General features: G+C 32.8%; 1 protein-coding gene across 1 annotated transcript in view; it reads left to right on the plus strand.

The window, feature by feature from the left end:
* Nucleotides 1-14,704, plus strand: part of CADM2 (cell adhesion molecule 2) — a 177,949-nt gene that overhangs the window by 160,640 nt on the left and 2,605 nt on the right. The window contains exon 6 of the mRNA XM_090290236.1: nucleotides 13,772-13,897. Coding sequence (XP_090146362.1) covers nucleotides 13,772-13,897 — 126 coding nt within the window. The remainder of the gene's footprint in view (nucleotides 1-13,771; nucleotides 13,898-14,704) is intronic.

Below are 14,704 nucleotides of genomic sequence, written 5' to 3' on the forward strand. Positions count from 1 at the left end.
TCATTTATTTTTCCTTTTAGGGAAATGACAGTGGTTTGATTGGCATTAGTGTTACTCTACCCCAAAATAATGCCCCCTTCTAAAATGCCCTCTCACCATTCCTACTATTTCCCTGTATTTTAATTAGAATTCGGGGCATTAGATTTTTTTCCCCTTAAAATATAAATATGTTGATGATAATTTTGACTTAAACAACATCTGAAATTTTCAACCCAAAATTGAGAGTTTAGTGTTGTTGATGTTGTTTTCTGATGTAAATATTCAGAATTCATTCATTTATCAAAACTTTGTCATTTTATAATACAATGAACATGTATCTAGTATTTTAATTTCTAATTCCTTTAGATACAGTCTTCTATCATAGAACAAGTTTTGGTTACGATGAAATTGAGTTTGCCTTTTCAAATAGTTTGAGCGCAATAGTAATTTAGTAAAATAAACATGGCTCCTTGATTTCTTAATGTTTTTCTTAACAAACATAAAGATTAGATTACATCTCATACACTCCCATTGGGCAGCACTTAAGAAGTGAATAATATTTCTGTCTGCCCAAGTCAAGTAATCCCAAATGTAAGTAATTTACAAGAGGGCATCAGGGACTGTTACAATAGACATATTGCAATATGTCACTGGAAATCAGCATCTCCCACATGTTTGAAAAATAGCCAGATGGAAGCTTTTATCACATTTACTTAATCTGAAATACACATAGTAATTACACTAGACCTTTGATTCAAAGCCATATTAGTGTCTCAAGAGAAGTCAGGAAATGAGTTTGTCACTTGCAAACTGATGTAGCTATGACCCTCCTGGGTAGAATTTACATCTATCACTGCCTAGACTAGAGTATTGCTACAAATCATAGAGTACTTGAAGGAAGTCAGATAAAGTAACAGCTTTGTTAACCTATGGTTCCTGATCAGTCCAAAATATTGCTTATTCTCTTGTTGACTTATATTATTCAATTCTAATTGTTTTTCCTCCAATAAGTGGTGAGTGAATAATGTGCAGTATAAATTACATAGCCAATGTCAGAAAATGCTAGATAGTAAAATTATTTAATTATGGGTGAGTAAATTCTAACTATTCTACTTTAGTATTTTTACAAAGTACTAAAACATGAATAAGCAAATCTGAATCATGCTAGTATGTATAAAAAGTATTGCAATAATGTGTGTTAAATATAGTTGAAGTTTACTAATGGATGATGGGATAACAAAAGGCTTCAACTTAATTTTACATATTTCTTTAACACTTGAAACTTTGTATTATAATTATGTCTTTTATTTTCAAAGTCAGAGAAAGAAATTTCTAAAAACACACACAGCCTTCCAAATGTGTTCACAAAATAAATGGTATATTTTGATATATTATTGATTTTTTTAAATCAATACATAGTTCTTTACTTACACACTGACTTGATGAAATGAATTATTTTCTATGTCATTTTACCTCATTTGTAGTTTACAAGTTAAACGTTGTGAATTTTCTAAATTTTACTTTGTCATTAAAAATATACCCAAAATGCCAAATTTATTCAAGGCATCAGAAAGTCTTATTAACAAAGCCTCTTACTACAGCAAATGTTTAAAGAAAAAAAATTGTAACACAGACAATCAAGAATCAAATATGGGAGTTTAGTAATAGTGATACTAACTCAAAATCTACTGAAACTTACTTTTTATGGTTATAGATTTCTGGGATGATAGTAAAACTGATAATTTTCTTTCTTTTCTTTTTTTAATTTAATTTTTTAAATTTTTTTTATTTATTTACTGTTTTTCTATTACAATTGTCCCATTAATAAGTGACTAGAATAATGCTTTTAATAAATATTAACCATTATTGTTACTATCTTTTATGGGATAAGTGTCGTAATAAGACCTTTATTTGTATCATCTGACCTCAGCCACAGAAAAGTTCTATGTGATTGTGCTACTATTTTCCTATATTATATATATGGAAACTGAAGCAAAGAGATGTTAGATTACATATCAGTCACATAGTTGGTGTATAAAGTGGTAATAGCAAGATAGGAGAGATTTACTTTTTTATTTGAACATAATTTAAAATATGAAAAAATAACAGGATAAGATTCCAGTAAGCTTAAGATCTTAATATTTAAAATATTACTAAACTTTCCCACTAGTATGTGATCATCTATCCAAAACAGTGTGTAGAAAGGACATGTACATTATATTCTTCTGAATATCTTCATTATTGTAACTTGGGAACTGGTTCAGTGACCATTCATAGTGATTTTAAAACTTACATAAACATAGGCAATATGACTATTGTAATTATCCCTAGAATCAACTTAAAAATAATAATACAATGCAATGTGTCTGAATGAATTGACTAATGATATAGTACACATTGTAGATTTATAAAAAATTATTTTAGCAGCAATGGTATTGGGTTTTTGGTGTATTGTCCCATAAAAAATAAATATGTTTCTGCAGGTGATCTTTCACTCCCATTTTAAATGTTTATTCTTCTATTACATACATTTCTGTGTATGCACAGACATAATAAACAATTGGTATAAACTATACTTTTTAAAAATGTTTAATGTTGAAAATTATAAATGTTATCATTATCAAACAATTATTCTTTATATTTTAAGTATTTAAAAATAAATCTTATTGTTGCTGTTTCCTCTAATGGCATACTTATTATCAGCTTATCTTTATTAAGTTGTTTAAAAAAAACTTGCTTAAATATAGATTATGTTCTTCTGCAGAAATTATTGCATATAATTTATTTAACCTCTAGCCTGCTTAAAAATACTTTAATTCATCTATTTAGATTTACACATAGCACAATGACAAAACAGACATATGACAATGTCATGTACAAGTCGTTTGTCTTCCTTTCTAATGGTCATTCCCATTTATTCATTTTGTGTGTGCGGCTGAAATCAGTGATGTACAAAGATTTAGGTATTGTTGACATTGAAGGCAGAACAATTCCTACTTAGAAAGATATGAGGCAACAGAAGAAAAATAGCAGCTTCTACAGATCACATAAATGTCAAAGAAACTGCACATTGTAGAATGAATTTGAGTATATTTTTCCTGAAAATAAACAACATGAAACTACAAAATACAAGTTTATTTACAGCTTCTAGCCTTGTAAAACTCATTATTTGATTCACATTACATTTATTTCTCTCTAGGGACTTTGCTAATGTCATATACTGGCAAAAACAGTATTTTTATCTCCATAAATTATGTATAACTAATTCTAATGTTTGATCATAGTGACCTTCTTTCTGAAGTGTTACTCAATATAAAGGGGGAAAGTAGGCTCTTAATTTGATAGAAAAAAATCAAATTAATGTTAGAATAAAATTATTTGAAGTATTAAGTACAAGTCTGCATGAGTCATTTTTATTTAGCACTACTTTCTAAAATATTTTGATAGTAGTAGTACTATTATATTTAAGCAAATAATTTAATATCATGAAGGAGCAGCAATTCATTTTTCAGCATGGCAAATTGGTATCTAAAGATACAAACTCTGTTTGGAATTCAGTGTAAGAATTTAATGTTATCCATTTACTCATTAAATTTACTTGGTTCTAAGAATTGTGCAAAAGTGCTGTTGCAGCTATATTACAAGTGTAAGACACAACTTTATTTTCAAGAAAACATATATTTGGATGAAAATGAACTAAAGCAAGTGAACTGATTCAAGAGAAAAGTAAAACTTCTGAATGAGAAATTGAGGGCTAATTGACATGGAGAGACTGGTCACTGTTGTTTGCACTTGGCATAGACACAGGAAAAGAAGAAATGAAGAAATTCTTACAGGATGAAGAAACAGCACTAAAGGGGGCATTTAGCATAGATGGGGAATTAATTCTTTATGATAGAAGAAGAAATAATATAATTAGTGAGAATACTCTAGAAATTACCTCAAGTAACTCTTAATGTCAAAATAAGAGTCATCTAACACAGCCTAAAAACTGACTTTTAAAATTATTTTTAAAATTTCTGAAAAATTATTTCAGAAACTTGCTTAGGCTAGCTGTCCTACAATTTATCAAACTTTATATTAATAATATCTGTGATTTTCTAAGTCAACACTGTACATGCATTGAGTAAAATAAGCCATTTATAATACAGAACTTTACAGATTAAATATTAATAAATTATTTACTCATTTAATCTTCATCCATCAGACACCCACCACATTTATTTTATCCAATCTTATATTTTGGAAATCTTTGTCAATTAATATCCCTCCCCATCTCTCAAATATTCAGACACTTAGTATGGTCCACAGTTACCACATAAAGTCCTGACTGAGTCTTTTAAAATTGAAGAGGAACCTATATTTTTCTACACAGCAGTTTATACCTTCCATCTTCCCCATGTTCCATATAACTAACATTTAGATAATCTTTAAATTACATTGTGTCAGATATTTTTCTAAGCCCTTTATGTATAGTAACACATATAGTCTTTGACTACCCTGGTAAATAAAAATATTCACATTCTAAAGATGAGAAGGCTAAGAAACTTGGCCAAAATCAAACAGATAGCCATAAGTTATAAGTGTCTTAAGGTTTGGTGTAAATATATGTAAATACAGAATTTTGTCAGCAATTTCTTCCACATGAAAAACTTTCACTGAGTTCTGCTTCATTCTGATGCTTTTCTTCTATTTGGATAAATAATGCATTGTTTCATTCCAAGACTGATTTCATTTGCTGCTCTTGACATCAATCATTACATCTTAATGGGTATGAAACACTACTGTGTGAGTTAGTAGAGGCTAGGGGTTTACAGCATAACTCAAAACAGCACCTTATACTAGGCACAACTCAACTACAGGTGACTCGCTACAAGGCTGGAGATGAGTATAGATTTTCCATACTTACCAACATCTATTTTCTATTGCCTTAAATTTTCACATAATTCAAGTGAGAGAATACATGTAAAAATTCATGCTGTAGTTTCTGTATTAGTTCAGCCTACAAAATACTAGAAACTAAGAGACTTAACATATTATTTCTCACAGTTTTGGAGGTTGGAAGACCAAGATCAGTGTACCAGAATGGACTGGATTTTGCTGAAAGCCCTCTTCCTGGTTTACAGAGAGTAGCTGTTAATCTGTGACCTCATATGGCAGAGATAGAAGTAGATAGATAGATGATACATAGATGATTGATAGAGAGATGATATATAGATAGATGAGATAGATTAGATAGATGATAGATGAAGAAAGAAAGGAAGGGCTCTGACATTTTTTTCTTTTCTTATAAAGGCACTAATCTCATTATGAGGGCCATGACATCATGTCCTTACTTAAACCTAGTTTCTGTCAAAGGTCTCATCTCTGAATACCATCACATTGGGGGTATGGCTCCAATATTAGAATCTTCAGAAGGACACAATTTATCTACAGCAGTTTCTTAGAAAGAGAAAAGAAGAAGAAGAAGAAGAGAGAGAGAGAGAGAGAGAGAGAAAAGAGAGAGCGAGAAAAGAAGAGAAGAGAATCCTATTTTCCAAAGTCTCAAAAATGCTATACAAGGGGACTTCCGGCCAAGATGGAGGCTTAGACGGACACGCTAGGTCTCCCTCTACAACTAGAGAGGAATACAACTACTTCAAAACAAAGGATAACTAGAAATTCCAGAAAATAAAACTACACGGAAGCCCAACATATGAAGTTATAAACCAGCGGTGCCATTTGGGCAGGTAAGAGTTAAAGAGGACAGAGCTGTTTGCGATCGCACCTGAGACCGCGGCGGGGCGGCAAGAAATCCCGGCTGCGGTCGGGCCCCTGGCAGTGCGCGACCCCAGCGCTGGGGAGAGCAGCCACCGCATCGCCTTGAACAGTGAGGCCCAGAGGGGTGGGAGGACGGATCCCGGTCTCCTAGCGGAATAACTGTGTGAATCCATTTTGGACCCCCGCCCCCAAAGAAAGAAAGCACCACAGGGCTGCGAAATAGGTCGCAGACAGGCGCCGGTCGCTGACTTGTGACGCCAAATGGCGCCGGTCGCTGGGTCATTACGAGTACACAGGCACTGCCCCCGACAGCCGGCCCAAGAAAACAAAACGCATCTGTCAAAATGAGGCAGACAACTATAGAAATCCCGGTGACACAGCTCACCAGACAAGAGATAGAGAACCTGACAGATGAACAGATAAGAAACCTGTCAGAGGCTCAGTTCTGGGCCATTGTTATCAGGTGGCTTACAGAATTCACAAAAGAGCAGGAAAAAGATAAGAAAGAAGCGAAAAACATTCATAACGAAAGGAACAAAACCACATACGAGACAGATGGTGAGGAAAAAAAATCCAGAGTTCATTTCAACAAACTGGAATATGGAGAAGGAACAAGCAGTCAACCAATGCAGAGAGAGGAAATGGGAAGCAACAATGAGAGGATCAGAAACCTCTGGGACAGCTATAAAAGGCCCAACATAAGAATCATTGGTTTGCCAGAGAGTGAGGAAGATGAACTAGAACTTGAAAAATTGAGTGAAAATATAATAAAGGAGAACTTCCCAGACTTGGGGAAGGAAATAGACTTGCAGGTCCAGGAAGCAAGGAGAGTTCCCAAGAGACTGGACCCAGGGAGAACCACTCCAAGACACATTATAATCAAAATGTCAAAAATTAAAGATAAAGAGAGAATCTTAAAAGCAGCAAGAGAGAAGAAAAGAATTATGTACAAAGGGGTCCCGATTAGACTATCAGCTGACTTCTCAAGGGAGACCCTACAAGCAAGAAGGGACTGGCAAGAAATATTCAAAGTAATGAAAATCCAAAACCTACAACCACGAATACTCTATCCAGCGAAATTGTCATTCAGAATAGAAGGACAGAGAAAGTGTTTCCAGGACAAAATAAAACTGAAAGAGTTCATTAGATCCAAACCACTGTTATATGAGATGTTAAAGGGACTGGTTTAAAAAACAGAAGCTAGGGAGTGAAACAAAGGCAAACTAAACAGGCAACGAGAGTGTAAAAGGAACTGTGGGTACGGGAAGCATATTGGGGGGAGGTCAACAGGGAGGGGGAGTGGGGAGAGGGAGGGAGATGATATAGGAATTGGGGATCATGGTAGGAGGGAATGGAATAGACGGAGAGAGGTTGGGAGGAACTGTATGCACAACTAATGGACATAATCTAAAAGGGGGGGACAACTGGAGGGAGGGGGGCCACCGGGTAGAGGGGAGTAGAGGGAAGGGAAATTGGCACAAATGTAATATTTTAATCAATAAAACACATTAAATCTGAAAAAAAATGCTATACAAGTACATTCTTAGCAAAGAGATAGGGAATTAACTAGAAATATAAATATCACCTGATTGTGATGCAGAATCAATTGAAAAATCCCTATGTTTTCTGTTTCTAAAGGTGATAATCCCACTTACACACTTCTTTCCTGAGTTTAATTTCATATGTTGTAACCATTTTATTGTTAAACTGAAATTTCTCTGAGTTTTTAATCACTTCCTACCAAAAAAAAAAAACTCTCTAAAATAGATACAGAATATCAGTATAAGTGACTCCATTGTTAAAGTGACTCTTACATCCTAAAATCATAGTTGGTCCAAATTTATTCTGCTCTGCTCTTCATTCATTTGACACTTGTTCTACAACTCTTGTGGTTGTTACTTGTTGAACTATGTTTTGTGACTTTTGCATAAATGTCACTTGCTCCTGTTCACTAATTCTTCTTCTGTTCATTCAGCTTCTCTTTAATTTTCTATTTATCAATATTGACATTGAATTTGTTTCTAGATTTATCAAAGATTTATCTTAACTTGGTTCTAATCTCAGTCTTAATTAACAATTTTCTACTCTGTTATTTAATTCAATATTTTATTTTCTTCTCAATTGATACTGAATTATTGATAATGAACATGTAGTCTGAACCCTAAAATTTAAACAGTTTCATAGATTTTTTAAAATTATATTTTAGTAAGTAAACAGTAGCCCTGGCCAAGTAGCTCCATTGGTTTGAGTGTTGTCCTAATATGGGTTTGATTTCCAGTCAGGGCACATACAAGAAGCAATCACTGAATGCAATGAATGCATAAATAAGTGGAACAACAAATCAATCTCTCTCCCTACCTCTCTCTCTCTCTCTCTCTCTCTCTCTCTCTGTCTTTCTCAAAATCAATAAATAAAATTAAAAAAAAAGAAAACAATAAAAAGTTTATAGCAACCTTACAAATAGGTGAACTAATATGCTTATTATAGTACATGTCCTTAGAGTTTTATCATTCTTTTAAATTGCAATTGTCAACCCAAATTTTGATGTAAAAACATATATTTTAATACATAATCACACCCTGACCAGTATGGCTCATTTGGTTGATTGTCATCCCATAAAGCAAATGTTTGCTGGTTCAATTATCATTTAGAGTACATGCCTGGGTTGTGGGTTTGGTCCCAGGTGGGGCGCATATGACAGGCAACCAATCAATATTTCTCTCTCACATTGATGTTTGTCTCTCTCTCTCTCTCTCTCCCTCTCTTCCCATCTCTCTAAAAATAAATAAAATTGTATTAAAAAGTACAGACCAAAAAAGATTGATAAAATAAACTTCAAGAAAATTAAGAACTTCTAGTAATCAAAAGATACAATTAAAATATTAAAAAGTTAGTCACAGACTAGGAGAAAATATCTACAGTACATGATTTTGATATGACTCATATCCAGAATACATAAAGAACACCTACAAATTAATAGGAAAAAACCCCAGAACACTCAATTAAAATGAGCAAGAGAATGAGATAGACACTTCACAGAAGAGGGTATCTCATGGCCAGTAAACTTGACACAATGCTCAACTTCATTGGTGACCATAGAAACATAAATTAGAACCACAATAAGATATCACTGTTTCCCCATCAGTTTAGCTAAAATTAAAAACTCTGACAATACCAAGTGCTGCTGAGAATACAGGACAACTGGAAGTCTCCTAAATCATTGGCGGGACTATAAACTGCTACAGCCACTTTAGAAAATTGTTTGGCACTGCAAGACATGCATATACTTTATTCTAGCAACCACTGCTGGAATATATGCCCTAAACAAATGAGTACTTACGTTCACCCAAAGACACATACAAAAATATTCAAAGCAGCATTATACATAATAGTGGAAAATTAGATCCATCAGTGAGAGAATTAACAAATAAACTGTGGTACATTCATATAAGGAAATACTACATAGCATACAAAAGAATGAACAACTGCTACCTAGAACATTATGGATAAATCTCACTAACAAAATGTTGAGTCAAAAAAAAAAGACAAACAAAAAAGCACATGTGGTTTGATTCCTTTTATATTAAATTCAAAATTAGACAAAATTAATCTATAGTGACAGAGGTCAAAGTAGTGATACCAGGGAGCTTACTGAGGTGCTGAAAGTGTCATTTATCTTATTCTGGGTAGTGGTTACATAGATGTATATAAGTTAAAATATTTCAACACACTGTACACTTGATGTTTATTAAATGTAAATTATACTTTAATAAAAAAATTAACTACTGACCATATTTTATATATATATAATTCCTTTTAGAAACGGTCTTGGAACCTAATTTTAAAACATTTACATAAAATAATTTTAATTTACCTTTACCTACCATTTTATTCAAAGTAGAAATCATATATAACACTTAATAAAATATTTATTATAAAATAATTCTAACACTTGAATTAAAAGCTATGTAGCACCTAAAATCTTTGCTTGATTAGAAAATCAGATATTCTTTCTTTAGAGTTGGCACTTCTTATTTTAATGGGGAAAAAAATCACAGACTTGATGATAAAACCCCCTGCAATGATTTCAAATAGAATCATGTGATTTAGGGTTTCTTCATATTAAATTTTAAAAAACATGTTTTAAGATTAATTTCTACTTATCTAAATATCAGAAATTACTGACCCTAAATATTGTTATTTGACAAAATTTTCTCTTTGGACTCTTCTAGTAAGAATCCAGTAACCCTACCTAAAGGATGTTAAGCTCAAAAAGATTTAATTCTACAATATTTTGTTTTGTTTTGTGCATTGTTAAGTAAAAGAGACTGCTAGTATATTGCTGAATCTAATGGAATTTACCCATTAAATGGCTTCTCCAGCAAATCATGAGGTAACACTTGAGAATGAGTAATGGTCTTTAAAGATACATAATGTATTTATCTGAATAAAAAATGCAGATTCAGTTATCTTTAAAGAAACTTTAGAAGGCTGTAATTCATCTTTTTATTGTTATGACATAGGAGAGGAATGAGAGAAAGGATATACAAGAGATTCCCACTGGGACACAGCCATCTAAATTATGTATTATCACTGCAATGTTAAGATTTTATTTATCCGATCCTCGATCTCAATCACTTGTTTTAGTTGCTAAAAATATAAATTAAGGACAGACTCAGTTTTAAGAGTTAGGGGAAAAATAAAAACATAACCAATAAGTCACTGTTTTTAAAAAAATTCATTCACAAGTAGACATGCAAAGTAGCATTTTTCCTATTTATATTGTCTTTGAAATCTTGAAATTAAATGTAGACTATATTGTAGAGAAGTCATATTATATTTACATATATCATAATATATCTATAAGTCTCTCTCTTAAAATATCAAGTGAGTCTATCTAAAACCAATTCTAACAGATCAAATTATCTTGATGAATTAAAAAATGGAAGGGATGACCTAAATTATCTGAGACTCTACTGTGCAAGTGAAGATTATTGGCAAAAGTATATTAAATTAATCAATAAAACCTCTCACCAGTAATGATTCACACCCAAAGGCTCTTTCTTCAGTCCATCCACTATGTACAGATGTCATGTGATCCATATTTTAGTTACAAAGATATTTTCTGCAGATGGATTGATTCGCAACATTATAGCTGGGCAAGAATAAACACTATTGAGAGTCCTTCTTCAAAACATCTCAACAATAAGAATGAATATAACAAAATAAAATGTAAAAAATTATAAAGAAATTTAAAAATCATTTTGCATCCAATGAAAAGTGTTTGCAATAAAAGAAAGAAATACTATGAACACAAGGAAAAACATACTCCCAGATATTTAAAAAGAATTATTATACTAAAGTGAAGAAAATAATAAAAGCTTACCACTTTTTATCTTTAATATTATGAAACTGTTTAAAATATCTACTAAATACGGTGTGGGTTGAATAGAGTTAAACCAAACTCACAATCAATAACAAAATTCTTTTGCAAGAAACAAGAAATGACAGAAAAGGAAATCAACTGATCAGAAAATAAACATGGAAAATATAACTAAAACAAAATGTAAATAAGTAAAATGATTATAAAGCTAGTATAAAGAAAATGACATATAAACAATATAAAATATGGAGTTTCTACCAGTGCAAAATGGAATTTTTCAAGGAAGAAAATAGAGGATCCAAGATGGCAAAAGACTAAGTGGAAGCTACACTAACCTCCTCCCAGGACCAATCTAAAATTACAACTAAATTGTAGCGATATCATCTGGAATAACCAACTGAATAATAGCTGGGTGGCTTTGGGGAGAGAAATATATAATAGAATGCTAAACTAAAAATAGCTTCTATAACAGATTAACTAGTTAATGTTCAATGTTTTAAAATAACTTTTTTTAAAATGCAGTTCAATGCATGTATTCTTAGTTAGGCAATTTTCTTCAGGTGGAGATTTATTGACCTATAACCTTATTATTTTGAGGCCTCTCTCATTTTCAACTTGTATCATCTGAGGTCACTCTGCAGGGTTACCTGTGGGAGTTTTTACTTGCTGAGCCTGCATTCAATTACCTGGAACACAAATCACATTCAACAGCAGGTGACATTGGTAATGTTTAGCTCCATGAACTGAAAGAATAGGAAACACGTTTGCTATCAGCGCAAAACCTCTGCCCCAATATACCTTCCTGATCACCAAATCACTCTTCATGTCAGAACCCTCACACAAACCACTGCCATAACTTGTCCAAAGAGACAACCTAAAGACCTGGAGAGACAATATATTGAACCGAAAAACCAAAATGGCGAAAATGCACAATCCTCTTCATCATATCTGGGTGTATTAGCTCAGGAACACATGAGTCAAACAACTAATGCTCCTCTACACCCATACACAAAACACAATGATAGAACAAAGCCAGGAGAAGCATTCCTTAATACAAATGCTCCAATTTAGAAATAAAGGAAGAATGACCAACACTGAGTGGTCACCAATCCATAGCAATTTTGGAAACATGCCAGCCTGGCATGGAAAGATCCCTCTGCCTTGGCAATATTTGTAGTTACTTGCAGAAACTCGAGTCTCTTCCGTTTATTCTCTCTTTCTCTTTTTTTTTTTTTTTAACTTCCTCTAATTCTATACTATGGGAAATTTAACCTTGTAAGTCATACTCTGTGACTATATCTGAAGTGAGTGTTTGAGAATACGTCCTCCATGAGGACTACATAGCTTCTATTGTCTTCTTGCTTTTTTTAAGATTGGGAATTCACAGGCTGAAATTTCAAATAGGCAGACTTTGTTTCTTCTATCTAGACATATGTTTCTTGTACACAATAGTTCTTTTAAAAACACAGTATACTCCTAATCTATGTGCTGTATTCATGTGTCTGTAACCATACTCCACGATATTTTGAAGGCATAATTGCCAATCCTAATTTACTTTTTCACTTTTTCTTCCTCTAAATCCCTCTTTTAGACTATAAGCAGCTTCTATGATCCTATCAGCAACAATAGTCTTGGAAAGATAGGTAGTGCATTCAATCTGATCTTTGCCATAGGGTTGACCCTTGGTGAATTTTATTGCTAAAGTCTTCACTTAGTTTTATTTCTTACCATGTGATTTTATGAATAGTTGATTTTCCAAACTTTTGAGTACCTCAATACCTGGGCTTTCTTTTGCTCTTCTCCATTTCTGCTTGAAAACTTGCTACAATTGCCTGGCTTCATCCAAAAGGCAGAATATAAAAGTATATTATTCACCTATGTCTTTCTAACCATTTCCTCTACAGCCACAAGTCCAACAGGCACGTAATTCTCAATGCTGAGTATTCATTTTTCTCTTTCTATCAATCATACTTAACACAATTTGTAACAACTTTCACTCCTTGAAATATATTCTTCCCTTTGATCAATGAGAATGTATTTTCCACCCACAATCTTTTTACTGCCCTGTTCTCTGCTTCTCTGTTTATTCTGCGAGAAGCACTCTCTCGTCCAAAAATTTAAAATGGGAGTTTTTCAGGGCTCAAATTTCTATCTAGACTTTTCTATCTAGACTCGCATTTTTAGCGAGTTTATCAATTTCATACCTTTAAATAACATTTACGAAATGATAAATTCCAAGCTATCATCTTCAGCCTAATCCTTTCCCATGGCATAATTTTAGTTTTAACGTAGTATAGTTGTGTTCATCTCACTAAAATATACACACACGCATGTATTCAGATGGAGAAGAGGAGGAATGAAAGGCATAAAACTATGCAAAATAATATATGTGTGTTTATTCAGACTCTCTTTAAACATGTAAACTCAGTAGCAACATAGATTGATGTGTAAAATCTTATATCCCTAGGTATCTTGTATGCTATAGGTACACAATAAATATTATAGATATGCTAGATGATTGGCATAATACACATTAATGAAACTTTATTTTAACATAAATGTGTTAATTTTAATAATTCACTCCAAATGCAGATATAAACTCTATGTCTAATAACACTACTTTAAGCAATATTTTCTCCTCTTTTTTAGATCCCAATGCTCTGGCTGGCCAGACTGGCCCTGATCATGCTCTTATAGGAGGAATAGTGGCTGTTGTTGTATTTGTCACATTGTGTTCTATATTTCTGCTTGGTCGATATCTGGCAAGACATAAAGGTAGGTTATATTTACTAAAGCCTTGTTAACTTTGACAATACTTTTCTAAAGACTAGCTTTACCATGAAATATATGAGCCTGTGTGTGTGTGAGAGAGAGAGAGAGACAGAGAGAGAGAGAGAGAAAGAGAGAGAGAGAGAGGGAGAGAGAGATAAGAGATTGAGATCTAAATGCTGAATTATTTCAGGAAATTCTTCATCACTTTACTCAACTTTAAAGTTAAATTGGGTTAGCAAAATAATATTTAGCCAATAACCAAAGGTCACAGAGTAACTAGTTGAGAAAAAAAAATAGAAGCAAATTTTTATCTCTAGAACTGAAATTCAACTATATCATTAAGTATCTGGTCAATGTTTTTATTTGTAGGTTTATGGCACAAATGTGGCCATATTAGTGAGCAATTTTTTTTTTTTTTTTTTTGCAATGGGTAAGGTAGCAAACTATTGATACAATTACTTTTCAATGGAGTTACTAAAAAGGAATGGTGACATATGTGATGTGAGCGTTATCAGCATCTTAACAAGACACATTGCTACAACTGCATGGATTACATGGTCTGTACCCATCATTAAAGAAATCTAAGTATTCATTACCCACTCCAGTTTGGCTGTTACTTCTAGTTAACCTGGCAACAACTTTATCTATAACATGTACCTAAAAGCTGAAAGAAAGCATGCAACTTTAGAATGGTGAATTGTGTGATTTATGACACCTCAGAACATGTACGAAATATGGCATAAGTTCCTTACTAAATGAATGTAGCTTTAATGCTGGCTATTTACCAGTCTCACAGAACTCACATATTTT

Source organism: Furipterus horrens, unplaced genomic scaffold, assembly GCF_987537825.1.
Source record: "Furipterus horrens unplaced genomic scaffold, mFurHor1.1.pri manual_scaffold_1, whole genome shotgun sequence".
Classification (NCBI taxonomy): Eukaryota; Metazoa; Chordata; class Mammalia; order Chiroptera; family Furipteridae; genus Furipterus; species Furipterus horrens.